The sequence below is a fragment of the Lepidochelys olivacea genome (assembly GCF_965140295.1).
Source record: "Lepidochelys olivacea isolate rLepOli2 genome assembly, chromosome: 1".
Taxonomy (NCBI): Eukaryota; Metazoa; Chordata; order Testudines; family Cheloniidae; genus Lepidochelys; species Lepidochelys olivacea.
The window spans coordinates 138,660,913-138,682,755 of NC_140411.1; the positions used below are offsets into that span (position 1 = coordinate 138,660,913).

The following is a 21,843-nucleotide window of genomic DNA, read 5'->3' on the forward strand; positions in this document are numbered from 1 at the left end:
AAAGTTTTGGATGTTTTCATCACTGCATCTTCTCCATCTTCTGTTCCAAGACCTGATCTCAACCAATATTATAATATTCACAATAATTTATATAGTACTCCAGTCCCAGTTGCTGTAACCTGATAGTACCTTCATATATTAATCCTTCGAACATGAGGAAAAATTAACTGCTATCATGATACTCTGGTGCTAATAACTGCTCTAACAGAAAGCTTCTGATTTACACTGAGAGGAGAACAAGGTGCAAGGTTACTGTTTGAGTCAGCTTGCTTAACTGCTCAGTCAGACTAAATTGAAGTGAGCCTTTAGTGTACAATTAATACAGAAACTGTAACTAAGTGCAATTTTCAATACTCCAGCCCATTAGTAAACTAATTTGCAGCAGGTTAAGTGACAGTTAATAAAGAGAGGCCCATGGCTGACACAGCAGCAGCATTGCAGGTCACAACTGAGCAAGGTGACTTGGCAGAGCAGCGTACAGAAGCTTGGACACTGACAACCTTTGTTATACTCAGGCCAGAGTTATTAAGTCCTTTGAACACTGAATTCACTCAATTTTTTTTTAAATGGCTGTCTCACAGATTTCTCTGGCCTGTTTTGTTCATAAGAACACTTCTCTCAGAGGATTGCTTCTCTCTTAGACCTTCTGGTGACCCAAACCTGTAGAACATAATTCCTCAGACTGGGGTGATAGATGAGAGAATCTACTTTTCTGAGCACCTTTGCATCGTGGATGGCACTCCCCCCAGCTGCAGTGAAGGAAAAATGCAGAGGCTGACTAAAAATGTGATTCTATAGAAATTTCACTGATAAATATTTCATCAATGAAAATCTCCATGTACACCAAACCTTACCGAGTGTTAGCACACGGACATGTTATTCATACTAGTTTAAAATGGTAGCAAAAATCCTCTCTGCCTCCCTGAATTTTATTATAATTACTGAATTTCTAAGTAACATTTCCTTCCCCTCCCCAAATCATTCTGGATGTCATTCATTCAAGAAATTTTCAATTGCTAAATTATAATATTAATATAATTTCCTTCCCTCCCACCACCAAGTTTGATTCATGAATTTCTACAAGGGCTGAGAAGCTTAAGGATAAAGGAGTTTTCCAGAAATAAAAATAAAAACCAGACAAACAGTTCTTTGTGGAATAAACTCTATTAGATATTACACATCTATTGCAGAACATTTTAAAAAATTCACAATGAGGAGCAACAGGTTTGTGCAAAGAAAAAAAACCCCTATTTTCAGAAGAAAAAACCACAAAGACATCATAAACTGTTAGCCGGATAGATGGGTCAGTTGCCTTTTCAGACGGTCACCTAAAAGTTTGCTTATAAATTAATTTTATTATGAGGCTTTGCAATCTTGGCATGCTGCCACATGGTGATGCAGCATCGCACCATAGATATTGGGAGTCTTTCAACGGCCCTGTCAGATACCGGACTGCCCATTGAAAACTGGGATAACACAGCTTCTGTGGTGGATGGACCAGATTCATCCACCGTGGTACACATAGGTGAAAATTATTCCTCTCCATGGCAGCTGATCCCTCTGTGCTCCAACAAGATTCTCCCCAGTGGAGGCCAGTAGTGACACTCTCCCTTAGGATTTGTACTGGTGGGGAACGGCAGTAATTGTGGCAGTGGCTCCATAAAAGCATTTCCAGTGGCCGCTGTGAAGGTGATGCACTGAGTCAGCATGTGCCCTAGATGTCTATGTCTAGATGGGCAATCACCATCCATTTTCTGGAGTATGCTAGCAATTTACACAGAGGAAGGATATGGAGAAGGAGGAGAAGACAGAGGGACTTTCCCCTTCCCATACCCTTCCACGGTAGACTTTTTTGCAGCCAGGCCCTGTACTTTGTTTTTTCACAGTGGAAGCCAGTGTAAATCCCAGGTGAATCCAATCCTATATGAACATTCAGAAAGAAAGAACCATATAATGGTGAACAGTTGAATAAACAGATATCAACTTAATTTTACATGAACAGGAAGACTAGTCAACCTGAGAAGGGAATACTGATCACTGTGTATGAATCCAACATGTAATATATACTGCCATATTTACGCGTGGAATGTCTTCCAAGGAAATACCTGACAGCCTCTCAATTATACCCACACATTTCAGGAGTATACCAGTTTTTCCCTTTTAAACAAACATTCATATAGCGAGTTTTACTTCCTGATCCAGAAAAAGATCATGTTTGCCACTGACAAGCCAATCAGAAAGCAGGAATTTGTATATTTGAATTAAGTAGCTCAGAGGTAAGCAAGTTTTCCTTGTACTCACTCATAGCCAACTGGGGCACACTTATTTGCATATGAGATCTGATTTGTTAACATAGTAGCAGATGTCAATATTGTTCATCTCCGAGAAAACAAATAAACAATAGAAACTGGCTAATTTACCACATAACTATTTTTAATAGGTGGGCGCAAGATGTGGGAAGTAATATCTTTTATTGGACCAACTTCAACTGAAGACAAGCTCTGTGTATAAACTTAACAGCCTGTCTCTCCCACCAACAGATGTTGGTCTAATAAAAGATATGACCTCACCCACTTTGTGCCCCCCCCAAAAAATTATCAGATCGTTATATGGAAAATGAAGAACTTTCACAATCCCACTTCACGTTACAAACCATAAGGCAAATACTAACTGCCTGTGATTAGAAGGAAACTTTCCCTAGGGGCAAGAGATTACATAATTGTCCATTATGGGATTTGTTGCACCTTTCCCTGAAGCAGCTGGTGTTGGCCACTGTCGGAAAAAAGGATATCAGACTAGATGGACCACTAGATGTTACGGCACAGCAATTCCTATGTTCCTGTGAAAAAGACGATTCACCCAAAAAGCTGATTTGGGTAGATGATATAAAGGATATTGGAGAGAGAGAAAATGAAAGTCACCTCCTGCCATGTCATAAACAATACTTCTGTAAATTGTCACAAAGCAAAATACAGTCAACAAAAAACACTTGTGGCATTTTTAGGCGAGGTAATGGGCTTAGAGCAAAAAAAAATTGGACAACATATCAAGTGAACTTCTAATACAATTTCAAGACACTGTAACTTTAAATCTTGTTTTCTGATTTTTTTAAATCAAACTTCTCAAAAACCTCTACCCAGAAATAAGATGTGCCATGTGAAATTTCTGGAAGAACAGTGTTTTGGAGGAAAGTTGAGATGAGGGTGGAAACCTGAGCTGATGATGGGAAGCTAGGTTCAACTATAATTATGAAGCAGCTTCTACAACTCCAGAATACAGACCTTCTAGAGTTGCTGCATGGGATTTGCGTTCCTTTAAGGCAGGGATCGGCAACCTCTGGCACGCGGCCTGTCATGGAAATCCACTGGCGGGCCGGGACATGGTTTGTTTACCTGCAGCGTCCACAGGTTCAGCCATTCGCAGCTCCTGCTTGCCACGGTTCACTGTTCCAGGCTAATGGGGACTGCAGGGAGCGGCAGCCAGCACATCCCTCGGCCCGTGCCGCTTCCATTGGCCTGGAACGGCGAACCGCAGCCAGTGGGAGCTGCAATTCAGCCAAACCTGAGGACACTGCAGGGAAACAAACCGCCCCAGCCCGCCAGCAGATTTCCCTGACAGTCCGCATGCCAAAGGTTGCCGATCCCTGCTTTAAAGAATATAAATTCTTCTAAATTTAAAATCCCATGTAAATTACATATTGTATTAATTGTTGCGAGTATAAGGAAAACAACTGTATAATATACACTCTGGAGCAGATCCTCAGCTCAGGTAGATTGTCTTAGTTCACCTGATTTCAATGGACATTTTATATCAGCTGATTGTCTGCCTCTCTGTTTAGATACCAGATGTCACCTAGACACTATGGCTGATGCTCTAAAATATGGCAGATTAGATAAAGATAAGGATAATGACACTGAGTGCCAGAAAATGAACACAATCTTTTCAGGTTTTGGTAGGTTCCTGAGATTTTGAGGATACAAAGCTCCAAATGTTAATCCAACTCTCAGAATGCTCTGGCATACGTCCTGTACCATATGAGGAAATGCTTATATTCAATGAAAACTTTGCTTCCCCTTTAGAATGGTTCTTGCTGTTAATGGCAATGGAAAGAATATCCAACCTACAGGCTATTTTCAGAGGCAGGAAAATGCATTTAACTTCAGTTGTGACATCACTGGTCTGTTCTGCTTGATCCCTGAGGGAAATAGTGATACCTAACACTTTTCATCTTCCAGACGCTGAACTGTCATAACAATGTGAGGGAGAACAATTTCTCCCATTTTACTGATAGCAAAACTGTAGCTGAAAGGTTAAGTGACTAGCCCAAAGCCAGGGACATTGTTGCTGTCATAGCAAGGGTTAGAGCTCAGAAGTTCCTGGCTTTCAGTCCTACATTCACATTAGACCATGCCTATTTCTCAAGTTATTTCTTTTTATCTTCCGTCGGGGCTTATATTGAAAACCGTTCATTCACAGGTCGAAAATGTATTTGTTCCTCAAACCCTTAAGAGGTCAGGATAACAATATGAAGCTGGAATCCTTTTCAGCTTTGTTGAATCTAAATGAGCCATCACTACCCCCCTGCTTATGGCAAAACTGTACCAAAAGCCTGGGACTGAAGAAACTACTCCTTCCATTAACCAACCAACCTCTGGAAAAAACAAAACAAACCTTGAACTATACCATCATGCTATTAATCCCAGGATCTCCACTTGCTATATTCTAATAGCTCTGGCTCTTTATGACCTTCTGTTCACTCTACTAGTTCATAGGTTTTTCAACTAATAATGGAAAGGCTAAAGCCATAATAAAGTTTCAGAGTCCTTTCACAAAGCCAAATAGTGTGGGAATGAGAGAAGGAAGGAACCTACCACCCCACCCCACCCCCCCACCCCCGCCCAATGATTCCACAGACACTGTCAACAAGGGGCTCCATTCCCCTTTGATATTTTCATTTGAGGATTTATTTCATGAAATCCCAAAAGTTCAGGACTCGTGCAGACTTTTTGCTGTACTTGAAAGGAAAGAGAGGAGAAAATGAGTTATTTCTTTTGGCTTAATTTAAACTTCTCTAGCATCAGACTTCTATACAGTAGTTGACTTCATTAAATCATACTTAAGGTGGCTTGTATACTACACGTACATATACCTGCACAATCTGCTGTTTGTGCATAACTCCCACCCCCACCCCCCATCCACCCACCACACATGCCCCTGTACAATCGGCTGTTTGGGTGTATACCCACACACAGCGATACAATCTGCTGTTTGCATATTTCAGCCTCTTATCTAACATCAGTGGATTCAACACTAAAGTGTGAGGATATCATTTCCATGGTAACGTGCACTGTGCTACAAAGCAGTTTCCAGTGGCTTCAACATATAGAGTATTGTGTCAGGGAGTATTGTTATGTCAGCAGCTAAGTAGTTTGGTACCTATAATAAGCAGTAAATGGTGTCTTTGTCTTTCACCTTGGTTTAATATCTTTGTAGTAAACAGCCATTTTGTTCCTCTCTTGGCAATCATCTTATAGACAATCATAGAGCTATCGATATAAGAGGAACTTCTCAAGTGGCTCAGGAAGATTCAGCTTGTGGACTACATAAAGACATGAGCGACCCAGACACTTCCTGATGCACAGCCGACACAGCTGGGACAGGCTGGCAGGACCTGGAAAAGAGGGAAAAACAAACAAACAAAACCCGTAAACATGAATTTAAAAACTAAGAATAGAATACAAGCGAAGCTTTAAAACAGTTCAAACCCATTGGCCTGCTAAACCCAGGGTTGTGAGTTCAATCCTTGAAGGAGCCATTTAGGAATCTGGGCCAAAAATTGGGGATTGGTCCTGCTTTGAGCAGGGGGTTGGACTAGATGATCTCCTGAGGTCCCTTCCAACCCTGATATTCTATGATTTAAGAATTTTGGGGAAATCCTTCACTATGATGTCTGTGCAAATTTACATTTTCCCTTCTATTGTTTTTTGTTTGTTTGTTTGCTATACATTTCAAGGGTCCTTCTCAAAGTTGAAATACTAATAGTATGGTGCCTGCTAGGTAGGTACATAAGAACATAAGAATGGCCATACTCGGTCAGAACAAAGGTCCATCCAGCCCAGTATCCTGTCTGCCGACAGTGGCCAATGCCAGGTGCCCCAGAGGGAGTGAACCTAACAGGTGATGATCAAGTGGTCTCTCTCCTGCCATCCATCTCCACCCTCTGACAAACAGAGGCTAGGGACACCATTCCTTACCCATCCTGGCTAATAGCCGTTAATGGACTTAACCTCCATGAATTTATCCAGTTCTCCAGTAGGTTAGCAGTTTGAATACATGACTAAAAATTAGAGCACATAATACATTTTAGCACTGTGGGGAGTTGGGGAACATATGGGTCCCATTCACATAGGATGAAGAAAAGGTGAGCCAAGTACACTTCTGACTTTGGAAATAAAAAGCAAAAGAGCAGCATTTATAGTGACACAGTCAGCCTGTTAAGGATCCAGAATGTGCCTGACATGAAGAAATGTTAATCCCATGCAGCATTCATCTAAGGTGATCTTCAAGAGACATACTTAAAAATATAATAGTAGAAATGATAGCAACCTGTATAGTTAAGGAGCCAGATGCTCAGTTGTTGTAAATCAGCATAGGTTTATTGATTGCAATGGTACTATGTCAATATATACCAGCTGAGGATCTGATCCAAGGCTGGAATGCAACGCTCCGTATAAACTCTTTGAAGTTGCTCATAACTTTCTCAAATAAATTCCCTGTAGGAGGAAGTTTTCTAAGCTGTGTGATCATCCAGGGACTTCAATTTGAGTGACATATGCTGGAGGTCTCATGCTGCCAGTACTAAAACATCCTTGGGATTCATAAATAGTATAAATGACGGTTTCCTAACTCAAAAAGTGTTGCATCCAACATAGGGGAATTCTATTTTAGATCTCATTTTGACAGATACAGAAGAACTGATCACAGAACTAAAAATTAATGGTAACTTAGTTATAGGTGACCATGACTTGATCGCATTTATAATTTGCAAACAATAAAGTCCACACCAGTGATATTTATAACTGGTGCTTTGAAAAGGCCAATTTCTCAAAGCTGAAAACAATTAGAAGCCAAATCAACTGGGAGGAAGAATTTAATAAAAAAATGTGAATCATAACTGGGAATTGTTTAAGAATACTTTACGAGCTGCTCAGGAAGCCACACTTGAGGAAGAAGGCCATATCAGTTAAAAATAATGACCTAGTTTAGTGGTGAAGTAAAGGAAGCTAAAAAATAAAATAAATAATAAATAATAATAATATATAACAAATGGAAGAAAAGGGAAGCTGATAGTAATTACTATAAATCAAAAGTTGGGTTGGGAATTGTAGAAAATACATAAGGGAAGCAAAGGGTCACAGAAGAAATCTATGACCACCAGAGTTAAGGACAATACAAAGGAGTTTTTAAAGTAGATTAGGAACAAAAAGAATCCTAACAATGGTAATGGTCCATTACTAGATGGTAGAATTATCACAGTTAGATTGCAGAAAAGGCATAAATGCTTGATAAATATTTCTGTTCTGTATTTGGGAAAAAACAGATAATATAGTCAGAGCATGTGATATCATTCTTTCCATTCCACTAGTATCTCAGGAGGATGTTAAACAGTAGCTAATAAACACAGACATTTTTAAATCAGCAGGTCCAGATAACTTGCATCCAAGATTTTAAAAAGAGCTGGCTAAGGAGCTTGCTGGACAATTAATACTGATTTTCAGTAAATCTTGGAACATCATAGAGTTCCAGAAGACTGGAAGAAAGCTATTGTTGTGCCAATATTTAAAAACAGTAAACTGGATGACCCAGATAGTTATAGGACTGTCAGTCTGACATTACTCCTGGGCAAGATAATGGAATTAAAGAATTAAAGGACGGTAGTATAGTTAATGCCAATCAATATGGGATTATGGAAAATATATCCTGTCAAACTAACTTTTGATATCTTTTTATGAGTTTACAAGTAATAGTCTTAATATACTAGATTTCTGTAAGGCATTTGACTTCGTATCATATGACATTTTGATTAAAAAACTAGAAAGATACAAAATTAACATGGCACACATTAAATGGATTAAAAAGCTGACTAATGGAGAGGTCTCAAAATGTAATTGTAAATGGAGAATCATCATCCAATGGGTGTATTTCTAGTGCAGTCCCACAGGGATCGGTTCTTGGCCCTATGCAATTTACATTTTTATTAATGACTTGGAAAAAAAACATAAAATCATCTCTGATAACATTTTCAGATGACACAAAAACTGGGGGAGTGGTTAATAATGCAGAGGATAAGTCACTGATACAGAACAATCTGGATTTCTTGGTAGGCTGGGCACAAGCAAACAATGTGTATTTTAATAGATATACATCTATGAACAAATAATGTAGCCATACTTTACATGCTGGGAGACTCTATCCCGGGAAGCAGTGACTGAAAAAGATTTGAGAACTGTAGTAGATAATCAGCTGAACAAGAGCTCCCAGTGTGATGCTGTGGCCAAAATGGCCAATGTGATCCTTGAATGCAGAGGAATCTATTTGGCACTGGTGTGACCGCTGCTGGAACACTGTGTTCAGTTCTGGGGTCCATAATTCAAGAAAGATGCTGATAAATTGGAGAGGGTTCAGAGAAAAGCCACAAGAATGATTAAAGGATTAGAAAACATTCTTTATAATGATAGTATCAAGGAGTTCAATATAGTAAGCCTAACGAAGGGAAGGTTAAGGGGTGATTTCATCACAGTCTATAAGTACGTACATGGGGAACAAATATTTAATAACGGGCTCTTCAGTTTAGCAGAGAAAGGTAAAACACACTTCAGTGAATGGAAGTTGAAGCTAGACAAATTCAGACTGGAAATAAGGCATACATTTTTAACCGTGAGTGTAATTAACCCTTGGAACAACTTACCAAGGGCCATGGTGGTTTCTCCATCAATGGCAATATTTAAATCAAGATTAGATGTTTTTCCAAAAGATCTGCTCTAGGAATTATTTTGGGGAAGTTCAATGGCCCACAGGAGATCAGACTAAATGATCACAATGGTCCCTGCTGGTCTAGGAATCTACTAAATGTTTGTGCAAACTTCATTCTGATATTTTTGAGCTGTGGTCATAACAAAACAAAAAGTTGCATTATCACATTAGAAATGTTGCCCATGGCTAATTCATAGAATCATAGAATATCAGGGTTGGAAGGGACCTCAGGAGGTCATCTAGTCCAACCCCCTGCTCAAAGCAGGACCAATCCCCAACTAAATCATCCCAGCCAGGGCTTTGTCAAGCCGGACCTTAAAAACTTCTAAGGAAGGAGATTCCACCACCTCCCTAGGTAACGCATTCCAGTGTTTCACCACCCTCCGAGGGAAAAAGTTTTTCCTAATATCCAACCTAAACCTCCCCCACTGCAACTTGAGACCATTACTCCTTGTTCTGTCATCAGCTACCACAGAGAACAGTCTAGATCCATCCTCTTTGGAACCCCCTTTTAGGTAGTTGAAAGCAGCTATCAAATCCCCCCTCATTCTTCTCTTCTGCAGACTAAACAATCCCAGTTCTCTCAGCCTCCCCTCATAAGTCATGTGTTCTAGTCCCCTAATCATTTTTGTTGCCCTCCGCTGGACTCTTTCCAATTTTTCCACATCCTTCTTGTAGTATGGGGCCCAAAACTGGACACAGTACTCCAGATGAGGCCTCACCAATGTCCAATAGAGGGGAACGATCACGTCCCTCGATCTGCTGGCAATGCCCCTACCTATACATCCCAAAATGCCATTGGCCTTCTTGGCAACAAGGGCACACTATTGACTCATATCCAGCTTCTCGTCCACTGTGACGCCTAGGTCCTTTTCTGCAGAACTGCTGCCTAACCATTCGGTCCCTAGTCTGTAGCGGTGCATGGGATTCTTCTGTCTTAAGTGCAGGACTCTGCACTTGTCCTTGTTGAACCTCATCAGATTTCTTTTGGCCCAATCCTCTAATTTGTCTAGGTCCCTCTGGATCCTATCCCTTCCCTCCAGCGTAGCTACCACTCCTCCCAGTTTAGTGTTATCTGCAAACTTGCTGAGGGTGCAATCCACACCATCCTCCAGATCATTTATGGAGATATTGAACAAAACCGGCCCCAGGACCGACCCTTGGGGCACTCCACTTGATACCGGCTGCCAACTAGACATGGAGCCATTGATCACTACCCGTTGAGCCCGACAATCTAGCCAGCGTTCTATCCACCTTATAGTCCATTCATCCAGCCCATACTTCTTTAATTTGCTGGCAAGAATACTGTGGGAGACCATGTCAAAAGCTTTCCTAAAGTCAAGGAATAACACGTAGTTATGAGCTTTCCCCTCATCCACAGAGGCAGTTATCTCGTCATAGAAGGCAATTAGATTTGTCAGGCATGACTTGCCCTTGGTGAATCCATGCTGACTGTTCCTGATCACTTTCCTCTCCTCTAAGTGCTTCAGAATTGATTCCTTGAGGACCTGCTCCATGATTTTTCCAGGGACTGAGGTGAGGCTGACTGGCCTGTAGTTCCCAGGATCCTCCTCCTTCCCTTTTTTAAAGATGGGCACTACATTAGCCTTTTTCCAGTCGTCCGGGACTTCCCCTGATCGCCATGAGTTTTCAAAGATAATGGCCAATGGCTCTGCAATCACATCCGCCAACTCTTTTAGCACTCTCGGATGCTGTGCATCTGGCCCCATGGACTTGTGCTCGTTCAGCTTTTCTAAATAGTCCCGAACCACTTCTTTCTCCACAGAGGGCTGGTCACCTCCTCCCCATGCTGTGCTGTCCAGTGCAGTAGTCTGGGAGCTAACCTTGTTCGTGAAGACAGAGGCAAAAAAAGCTTTGAGTACATTAGCTTTTTCCACATCCTCTGTCACTAGGTTGCCTCCCTCATTCAGTAAGGGGCCCACACTTTCCTTGACTTTCTTCTTTTTGCTAACATACCTGAAGAAACCCTTCTTGTTACTCTTAACATCTCTTGCTAGCTGCAACTCCAGGTGTGATTTGGCCTTCCTGATTTCACTCCTGCATACCTGAGCAATCTTTTTATACTCTTCCCTGGTCATTTGTCCAATCTTCCACTTCTTGTAAGCTTCTTTTTTGTGTTTAAGATCAGCAAGGATTTCACAGTTAACCCAAGCTGGTTGCCTGCCATATTTACTATTCTTTCTACATATCGGGATGGTTTGTCCCTGTAACCTCAATAAGGATTCTTTAAAATACAGCCAGCTCTCCTGGACTCCTTTCCCCCTCATGTTATTCTCCCAGGGGATCCTGCCCATCAGTTCCCTGAGGGAGTCAAAGTCTGCTTTTCTGAAGTCCAGTGTCCGTTTTCTGCTGCTCTCTTTTCTTCCCTGTGTCAGGATCCTGAACTCGACCAACTCATGGTCACTGCCTCCCAGGTTCCCATCCGCTTTATCTTCCCCTACTAATTCTTCCTGGTTTGTGAGCAGCAGGTCAAGAAGAGCTCTGCCTCTAGTTGGTTCCTCCAGCACTTGCACCAGTAAATTGTCCCCTACCCTTTCCAAAAACTTCCTGGATTGTCTGTGCACCGCTGTATTGCTCTCCCAGCAGATATCAGGGTGATTGAAGTCTCCCATGAGAACCAGGGCCTGTGATCTAGTAACTTCTATTAGTTGCCGGAAGAAAGCCTCATCCACCTCATCCCCCTGGTCCACCTCATCCCCATTCAATAATGCTTGAATGGATTTTGTTCAAACTTGACTTGTTTTATGGAAACTGGTTCAGAAATTCTGAAGCTATGAGTGCTAAAAGCATTTTCATGTGTGCACAATAAGGCTTTTTCTGATTCTTTGTTTAACCTAAATCTTAGAACCATGAAGGTGTGCATGAGTATTAGATTTTTAGCTAATATGGTCATAGAATCATAGAATATCAGAGTTGGAAGGGACCTCTGGAGGTCATCTAGTCCAACCCCCTGCCCACAGCAGGTCCAATCCCCAACTAAATCATCCCAGCCAGGGCTTTGTCAAGCTGGACCTTAAAAACTTCTAAGGAAGGAGATTCCACCACCTCCCTAGGTAACGCATTCCAGTGTTTCACTACCCTCCTAGTGAAAAAGTTTTTCCTAATATCCAACCTAAATCTCCTCCACTGCAACTTGAGACCATTACTCCTTGTCCTGTCATCTGCTATCACTGAGAATAATCTAGATCCATCCTCTTTTTATCCACCTTTCAGGTAGTTAAAAGCAGCTATCAAATCCCCCCTCATTCTTCTCTTCTGTAGACTAAATGATCCCAGTTCCCTCAGCCTCTCCTCATAAGTCACGTGTTCCAGACCCCTAATCATTTTTGTTGCCCTTCGCTGGACTCTTTCCAATTTTTCCACATCCTTCTTCTAGTGTGGGGCCCAAAACTGGACACAGTACTCCAGATGAGGCCTCACCAATGTCCAATAGAGGGGAACGATCACGTCCCTCAATCTGCTGGCAATGCCCCTACTTATACATCCCAAAATGCCATTGGCCTTCTTGGCAACAACGGCACACTGTTGACTCATATCCAGCTTCTCGTCCAGTGTCACCCCTAGGTCCTTCTCTGCAGAACTGCTGCCGAGCCATTCGGTCCCTAGTCTGTAGCGGTGCATGGGATTCTTCCGTCCTAAGTGCAGGACTCTGCACTTGTCCTTGTTGAACCTCATCAGATTTCTTTTGGCCCAATCCTCCAATTTGTCTAGGTCTCTCTGTATCCTATCCCTGCCCTGGTCATGTGCTTTGCTTAGCTAATAGCAGAATGCAAAGCAGTATGGTGAGAATAAATGTAATAAGGAGTGCTTGGAGCTCAGATGTCATAGTAATGTGGGCTGTACTTAGTCAGATGTTTGCATGTACAACACATGTACACAATTGCATGTTCAAATATATATGTGTGTGCCCAAACACCCATATGCACACAATACCTGTTTTTGTGGGTATGCAAATGTAACCTTCTATTGAGTGTGTTTTATAGGTCCTGCTCTCTGCCTGATCGCAGAGTATATGAGTGTTACAGCCCCAGCTAGATAGCGTTGGCTCTTTAGGTCAAAGTGTAGTAGCTTACGCTTTTAGCTCTGGAGATCCCTGGAGCGTTAACCAAGGTGGTGGCTGTCACATAAATGTTTTGCAAGCACAACTTAGACACCCCTGTTTAATAATATGGCTCCAAATCTCCAAAGGTGCTTCATGGAATGAAATAATTCTAAAGGTAAATTTGTGGTCCTAAACAAGCTGACAGTGTTCCATTAAAAAAATTAACAGGGAGAAAAGCAGGGAACAAACATGTAGGAAAAAACAGCTCATATAAATGGCACTTGAGATGAAGCGGGAAACAGCTCTGTAGGCAAACAAGAAAGCAAGAAAGAAAAGCTCTCACATTAAAAATAGTCATTACATAATGGCAAGGAAGGAAAAAAGGGTAAAGGAAAATATCTACATATACACAGCAGAAAACTTAGGAAGTAGAAAGAAGGTTGCTCAAAAGAAGTATTTTTGGTGCCTGCATTTGAAAAGAGGATTATAGGGAAAATGTTTGGGTGGAGAAGTAAAGATGCAATGAAGTGTTTGAAAGCAAAAGAAATAGGACATTTGGATTTTTTCCAGGTCTGGAATTTATTCATCTTTCAAAAGTGGAGAGCCAAGACTAAATTAATTAAAATGTTCTATAGACCACACAATTGTAAGGAAGAACAGAATGAATAGCTGATCGTGGAAATCAAAAGGATTTGTGGGAAAACTAATAGCAATGAGAGACCTTTCTACCCAGACATAAACTGTGATAGATTTAATGGAAAAGACAAATTGAGCAGTAGATTTATGAACATTGTACTTGTTCATGCAGCCTATAAATCAAGCCACATAGATAACTCTTGAGTTAGCTCAGAGAAACTCAGATGTTATGACAAAAGATATAAATATAGCAAACCATATATGTAAAAGTGCTGTGACCAGATTTATAGTCAGATTTAAACCGCGATGGTTTTGAATGACTAATAGAAGCTCTGGGTGAAAACCAATCCAATAATGGAATGGGAGGGAAGGATATTAAGAGGGAAATTACATTTCATGAGTGGGTTAAAGTCACTTCTGTGCAGAGAGCCAGCAAAAAGCCCAAGCACTTAAGTGGTCAAAATTGGACTTCAGTGGGACTTAAGCAATGGATAAGCCTTTTGCTGGCCCTCTGAATACAGTGAATTTCATCCAGCCTGAGTAAGGTGGATGTATTTGTTTATTGATAATAAATGCATTAAGGGCTGGAATCACTTGTGGAGTTACACTGGCATGAGCCAGAATAGACCCTGACATGGGTCCCATCATTGGAAAGCCTGCCAAGGAAGAGACCGAAGCAGTGCAAAAGAGCCACAGCCTGAGTTTCATTGTGTTGGAAGAGGTTGGAAGGGGCCAGCAGGGTCCCAAAAGTAGACAGTGCTAGCTAAGCAAAATGCATAAAAAGCTCTAGTAAACACCACTTCCCTTCCCTTGAGGTGAATCTCCCACATGATACTGTAAGCCTAGCTAGTGAAGGGAAGTGTATTTTACACTTCCCTGCATGAGCACTAGTGAGAGTAGAGAGAGAAAACAATGTGGATACAGAGAGGAGTGCAAAAATCAATCTAAGAGAATAAAAGGGGCTGTGAGTGGCTTGTAACATGAGCTACTAGGGAGAATGGGAGAATGGATGGACCTACAGAGGCATAAAAAATAAATGGCAGGAAAGATGAGTGAGGTAAAGACATGGCTTACAACAACACTGCATACCAATGACAAGAAAGGCAGAGCAGAGCATGAAGAGTGCACAAGAATGAAAGAAAACTGCTTTTCAATTACATAAAGAAAAGGAGTACTTGTGGCACCTTAGAGACTAACCAATTTATTTCAGCATAAGCTTTCGTGAGCTGCACCTCACTTCATCGGATGCATACTGTGGAAAATACAGAAGATGTTTGTTTTTATACACACAAATCATGAAAAAATGGGTGTTTATCACTACAAAAGGTTTTCTCTCCCCCAACCCCACTCTCCTGCTGGTAATAGCTTATCTAAAGTGATCACTCTCCTTACAATGTGTATGATAATCAAGGTGGGCCATTTCCAGCACAAATCCAGGGTTTAACAAGAATGTCTGAGGATGGGGGAGGAAGGGGGATAAGGAAAACAAGGGGAAATAGGTTACCTTGCATAATGACTTAGGCACTCCCAGTCTCTATTCAAGCCTAAGTTAATTGTATCCAATTTGCAAATGAATTCCAATTCAGCAGTCTCACGCTGGAGTCTGGATTTGAAGTTTTTCTGTTGTAATATTGCAACTTTCATGTCTGTAATCGCGTGACCAGAGAGATTGAAGTGTTCTCCGACTGGTTTATGAATGTTATAATTCTTGACATCTGATTTGTGTCCATTTATTCTTTTACGTAGAGACTGTCCAGTTTGACCAATGTACATGGCAGAGGGGCATTGCTGGCACATGATGGCATATATCACATTGGTAGATGTGCAGGTGAATGAGCCTCTGATAGTGTGACTGATGTTATTAGGCCCTGTGATGGTGTCCCCTGAATAGATATGTGGGCACAGTTGGCAACGGGCTTTGTTGCAAAGATGGGTTAGTGGTTCTGTTGTGTGGTGTGTGGTTGCTGGTGAGTATTCACTTCAGGTTGGGGGGCTGTCTGTAGGCAAGGACTGGCCTGTCTCCCAAGATTTGTGAGAGTGTTGGGTCATCCTTCAGGATAGGTTGTAGATCCTTGATAATGCGCTGGAGGGGTTTTAGTTGGGGGCTGAAGGTGACGGCTAGTGGCGTTCTGTTATTTTCTTTGTTGGGCCTGTCCTGTAGGAGGTGACTTCTGGGAACTCTTCTGGCTCTGTCAATCTTTTTCTTCACTTCAGCAGGTGGGTACTGTAGTTGTGAGAATGCTTGATAGAGATCTTGTAGGTGTTTGTCTTGTCTGAGGGGTTGGAGCAAATGCGGTTGTATCGCAGAGCTTGGCTGTAGACAATGGATCGTGTGGTGTGGTCAGGGTGAAAGCTGGAGGCATGTAGGTAGGCATAGCGGTCAGTAGGTTTCCGGTATAGGTGGTGTTTATGTGACCATCGTTTATTAGCACCCTAGTGTCCAGGAAGTGGATCTCTTGTGTGGACTGGACCAGGCTGAGGTTGATGGTGGGATGGAAATTGTTGAAATCATGGTGGAATTCCTCAAGGGCTTCTTTTCCATGGGTCCAGATGATGAAGATGTCATCAATATAGCGCAAGTAGAGTAGGGGCGATAGGGGACGAGAACTGAGGAAGCGTTGTTCTAAGTCAGCCATAAAAATGTTGGCATACTGTGGGGCCATGCGGGTACCCATAGCAGTGCCGCTGATTTGAAGGTATACATTGTCCCCAAATGTAAAATACTTATGGGTAAGGACAAAGTCACAAAGTTCAGCCACCAGGTTAGCCGTGACATTATCGGGGATAGTGTTCTTGACGGCTTGTAGTCCATCTTTGTGTGGAATGTTGGTGTAGAGGGCTTCTACATCCATAGTGGCCAGGATGGTGTTATCAGGAAGATCACCAATGGATTGTAGTTTCCTCAGAAAGTCAGTGGTGTCTTGAAGGTAGCTGGGAGTGCTGGTAGAATAGGGCCTGAGGAGGGAGTCTACATAGCCAAACATCCTGTTGTCAGAGTGCCAATGCCTGAGATGATGGGGCGCCCAGGATTTCCAGGTTTATGGATCTTGGGTAGTAGATAGAATATCCCAGGAGGAGGTGCTGTTGTCATCATGAATAGGTCGGAATATGAACAAGAGGCTGCTCGGCAGCTCTCCAACACCACTTTCTACAAGCCATTACCCTCTGATCCCACTGAGGGTTACCAAAAGAAACTACAGCATTTGCTCAAGAAACTCCCTGAAAAAGCACAAGATCAAATCCGCACAGACACACCCCTGGAACCCCGACCTGGGATATTCTATCTACTACCCCCCACCCTTCCTCAGACATTCTTGTTAAACCCTGGATTTGTGCTGGAAATGGCCCACCTTGATGATCATACACATTGTAAGGAGAGTGATCACTTTACATAAGCTATTACCAGCAGGAGAGTGGGGTTGGGGGAGAGAAAACCTTTTGTAGTGATAAACACCCATTTTTTCATGATTTGTGTGTATAAAAACAAATATCTTCTGTATTTTCCACAGTATGCATCCGATGAAGTGAGCTGTAGCTCACGAAAGCTTATGCTCAAATAAATTGGTTAGTCTCTAAGGTGCCACAAGTACTCCTTTTCTTTTTGTGAATACAGACTAACAGGGCTGTTACTCTGAAACCTGTCAATTGCATAAGGAGCCCAAGGTTGTTAAATCCTCTAAGATACTTAATATAGAGACAGGAGTGATACTATTGGGATAAGCACATCTCTGAACTTTCACATTAGTTTCTAAATGATGTGATCTTTACCCATTGAAATCAATAGAAATTAGGTTCCTCATTCACAAAAAAGTCACTTTGTTACAGGATGAAATGCCGTAGAGATACAGAAGGATGACAATGCTCTACTCTTATTGATTCTTAAAGGACCCAATTCTCATTGACACTAAGCCTTTTATACCAGTGGTTCTCAACCAGGCATATATGTGTTTCCCTGGGGGCATGCAGAGGTCTTCGCGGGGGTACATCAACTCATCTAGATATTTGCCTAGTTTTCCAACAGGCCACACAAAAAGCACTAGTGAAATCAGTACAAACTAAAATTTCATACTAGCAATGACTTGTTTATACTGCTCTATATACACAGTAACATAACTTGTGTATATGAACTGTATTAGACATGCATTTTATGTCATTTACTGATGCGTGCAAGCATGTTAATGAGGTTGAAGTTGTCATGGTGTGTATGCGGTTGCCATGTAAAAATGAGGAGCTGGAAGTAGCAGTAGTGGCAAAATGGTAAGAAATTGAAAATAACTGAATAAAAATCATCCGTTCTGCGAGGAATATATTGCTTTTGGATTCACATCTACAAATAGCGATCCACCTCAAGCTTTCTTTTTCCTTTGAGGAGAAACTCTATCAAAGAACAGTACGAAGCTGGCACATTTGCAACGACATGTGAAGACAAAACAAGGGGAAGCCAGTAGGATGCTTTCAAAGAAAGCTCTGAGTTCCAGACTTGCCACCTTAAAACGAAAAAAGCTTCAACTATTTCTACAAGAGCACTCAGAGCTTCATATGCGGTCTCCCTTCTCGTAGCAAAATCAAGGGCGCTGTACAGAATTGCAGGAGACCTGATTCTGCCTGCAGCTGTGGCACTTGCAGAAAGCATACTTCATAAAAAGCAGCAGCCGATATGCTCAAGAAAGTACCCTTATCAAATGGCCCAGCGTTGCAGAATTGAAGAAATGGCTGAGGATATTGTGTCTCAACTTGTAGAGAAACTTAAAAGGACAAAAACATTCGCCCTTCAGCTTGATGAGTCTATGGATATTAGCGGAGAAGCTCAGCTAATTGCGTATGTTTGATACCCTGAAACGACTGATATCAATGAGCACATACCGTTTTTCAGAAGTATAAAGGCAAACTCAACCACAGAGGACATTTTACACTAACTGATTTTTTTTTCTGAACACAATTTGAGTTGGAATTTATGCAAATTCGTCTGCACTGACGGGGCCGGTGCAACAACTGGGAGAGTGAACGGACCTGTAGCTAGGATCAGCAAAGAAAGTCTTTCCTTGCAGTGGGTGCACTGTATCATACACAGAGAGGCACTTGCTTCAAAAAAAGGTGAGTTCTGAACTTCAAGAAGTTTTAAATGAGTCTGTCACAATTGTCAACTTAATCAAGTCCAGGCCACTCAGTGCTCACCTGTTTTGCATTCTTTGTGAAGAGATGGGGTCAGAACATCAGCAACTGTTGCTTCACACAGGTTCACTGGCTTTCAAGAGGGGAAAGTACTTGACAGATTGTTTGAATTACATACAGAAGTTCACACATTTCTTTCTGATTATTCATCTCTTCTTAACCCCTGTGTTTGACAATACTGTGTAGTTAGCTCAACTTGCCTACCTTGCAGATATATTTAGCAAGCTGAATGATCTAACTTTGTCCATGCAAGGCCATGACACCAATGTTCTGAATCTCTATGATAAAGTGAATGCTTTTATCAAGAAAACTGAATTTTGGAAGTCCAAATGTGGAGACAAAGACTTCACCTGTTTTCCACTGCTTTTTCACATGTATGTCACTGATATCTGTACTAGGGAAGTTGTGCAGAGCAAACTTAAAGAAATAATGGATCATTTAGCCCATGTGATGGGGTACCTGCCTCACACTGGGCTCTAAGGAGTTAATAAATCCCTAGGGAGGCTGCGCAGGAGGCAGCCAATCAGAGAAGGGCTGAAGGGAACAGCCAAGCAGGGCCAAACAGGCCCATATAAAAAGGGAGCTGCTGGGCAAAGGAAGGCAGTTCTCTGCTGGGAGCCCAGGGAGGAAGGGCTGTGTCTCTGGAGGGCTGAAAGAACTGCCAGCACTCTGGACAAAGCAGTGCTGCTAGCAGGGACCGTGGGAGTGAGAGAAAGCTCCTGGCTGGCTGCTGGGGTTTGCAGGCTGAGGCTCTGAGGCAAGGGCAAAGAGGATGCTGGGGCCATGTGGACTTGGCCAGACAATTTGCTGCAGTAGTCACTAAGGGAAGTGGCTGAACAGCAGATTGCAGGTCCCCCAGAAGAGGGGGGCACAGTGTGAGGTATGGCCGGAGGACTGTGTTGCTGAAGAGGATGCTGCAGTCCTTGGAGAGACATGGGTGCTATAGCAGGAGTAATGGTGGCGAGGCACCACCCAAAGAAGGCACACTACCATGCAGAGCTAATTTCCAAGACAACCCGCAGCAAGCACCACAGTGGTGAGTGACCCCATTACAGCCCACTTGACATCTGAATTCAAGTCATATTTCCCCAACCTTCAACACAACTCAGCTCAGTAAGAAACCCATTCATTTTGTCAGATGTTAGCAGCAGTAACCTCTCTGCCAGTCAGCAAGAAAATCTTCTTTAGCTGTCATCAGAGTGTGGCCTACAAATGAAATGTAATGTCTCCACAATAACCCAATTTTGGTGTTTAGTACAGAAATTACACTGACCTTGGGAACCAGGCTTTGGATGATCTGAGACCTTTTGGGTCAAAATATCTTTGTGAAGTCTCATTTTCTGCTATGACTGCCATCAAGACAAAGGGTAGGAATAGACTCAATGTGGAGAAAAACTTAATTGTTGCTGTCTCTTCCCTGCCTCCCAGAATGACAAGGCTCACAAGTGAAAAATAGGCTTAAGTCAAATATTTATATTCCAATCAATTTATTTGATAATTATATGGTAAAAATGAGAAAGTTGGCAGTTCTCAGTAATAGCATGCTTTGACACTTATATTTTTATGTCTGATTTTATAAGCAAGTAGTTTTTAAGGGAGGTAAAACTTGGGAGTATGCAAGACAAATCAGACTCCTGAAAGGGGTACAGTAGTCTGGAAAGTTTAAAAAGTATGGATCGGATGAATGGACCATAAGGTGGATAGAAAGCTGGCTAGATTGTCAGAATCAACAGGTAGGGATCAACAGCTTGATGTCTAGTTGGCAGCTAGTATCAAGCGGAATGCCCCAGGGGTCGGTCCTAGGGCTGGTTTTGTTCAACATCTTTATTAATGATCTGGATGATGGGATTAATTGTACTCTTAGCAAGTTCGCAGATGACACTAAGCTGTGGGGAGAGGTAGATATGCTGGAGGGTAGGGATAGGGTCCAGAGTGACCTAGACAAATTGGAGGATTGGGCCAAAAGAAGTCTGGTGAGGTTCAACAAGGAGAAGTGCAGAGCCTTGCACTTAGGAAGGAAGAATCCCATGCACCACTTCAGGCTGGGGACTGACTGTCTAAGCAGCAGTTTTGCAGAAAGGGACCAGGGGGTTACAGTGGACGAGAAGCTGGATATGAGTCAGCAGTGTGCCCTTGTTGCCAAGAAGGCCAACGGCATATTGGGCTGGACTAGTAGGAGCACTGCCAGCAGATCGAGGGAAGTGATTATTCCCCTCTGTTCGGCACTGGTGAGGCCACACCTGGAGTATTGTGTCCAGTTTTGGTCCCCCCACTATGGAAGGGATGTGGACAAATTGGAGAGAGTCCAGTGGAGGGCAATGAAAATGATGAGGGGGCTGGGGCACATGACTTACGAGGAGAGGCTTAGGGAACTGGGACTATTTAGTCTGCAGCAGAGAAGAGTGAGGGGGGATTTGATAGCAGCCGTCAACTACCTGAAGGGGGGTTCCAAAGAGGATGGAGCTAGGATGTTCTCAGTGGTAGCAGATGACAGAACAAGGAGCAATGGTCTCAAGTTGCAGTGGGGGAGGTCTAGGTTGGATATTAGGCAGAGGTGAAAGTAAGCCGGTACACCCCAGTGCACCGTACCAGGGCGGCCCGGCTTCCCCGCTGCTGGAGCCCTGGGTTAGTGGTAGTAGGGCTCCGGGGGCTATTTAAAGGGCTGGGGCTCCCTCTGCTTCTACTGCCCCGGGTCCTTTAAATAGCACCTGGAGCCCTACTACCAGGTAGCAGCGGCAACCAGGGGCTCTGGCAACAGTTTAAAGGGCCTGGGGTGGTAGCTGCACCCGAGCCCTGGGCCCTTTCATAGAATCACAGGGTTGGAAGGGACCTCAGGAGGTCATCTAGTCCAACCCCCTGCTCAAAGCAGGACCAATCCCCAATTTTTGCCCCAGATTCCTAAATGGCCCCCCTCAAGGATTAAACTCACAACCCTCGGT

At 42.6% G+C, this 21,843-nt stretch overlaps 1 protein-coding gene across 1 annotated transcript in view; it reads right to left on the reverse strand.

The window, feature by feature from the left end:
* Positions 1-5,275: 5,275 nt before the first annotated feature.
* Positions 5,276-21,843, reverse strand: part of ASB11 (ankyrin repeat and SOCS box containing 11) — a gene marked incomplete at its 5' end in the record, with an annotated part of 38,952 nt that continues 22,384 nt past the window's right edge. Inside the window, one exon of the mRNA XM_084643653.1 lies at positions 5,276-5,671. Coding sequence (XP_084499779.1) covers positions 5,547-5,671 — 125 coding nt within the window. The 3' untranslated portion in view covers positions 5,276-5,546. The remainder of the gene's footprint in view (positions 5,672-21,843) is intronic.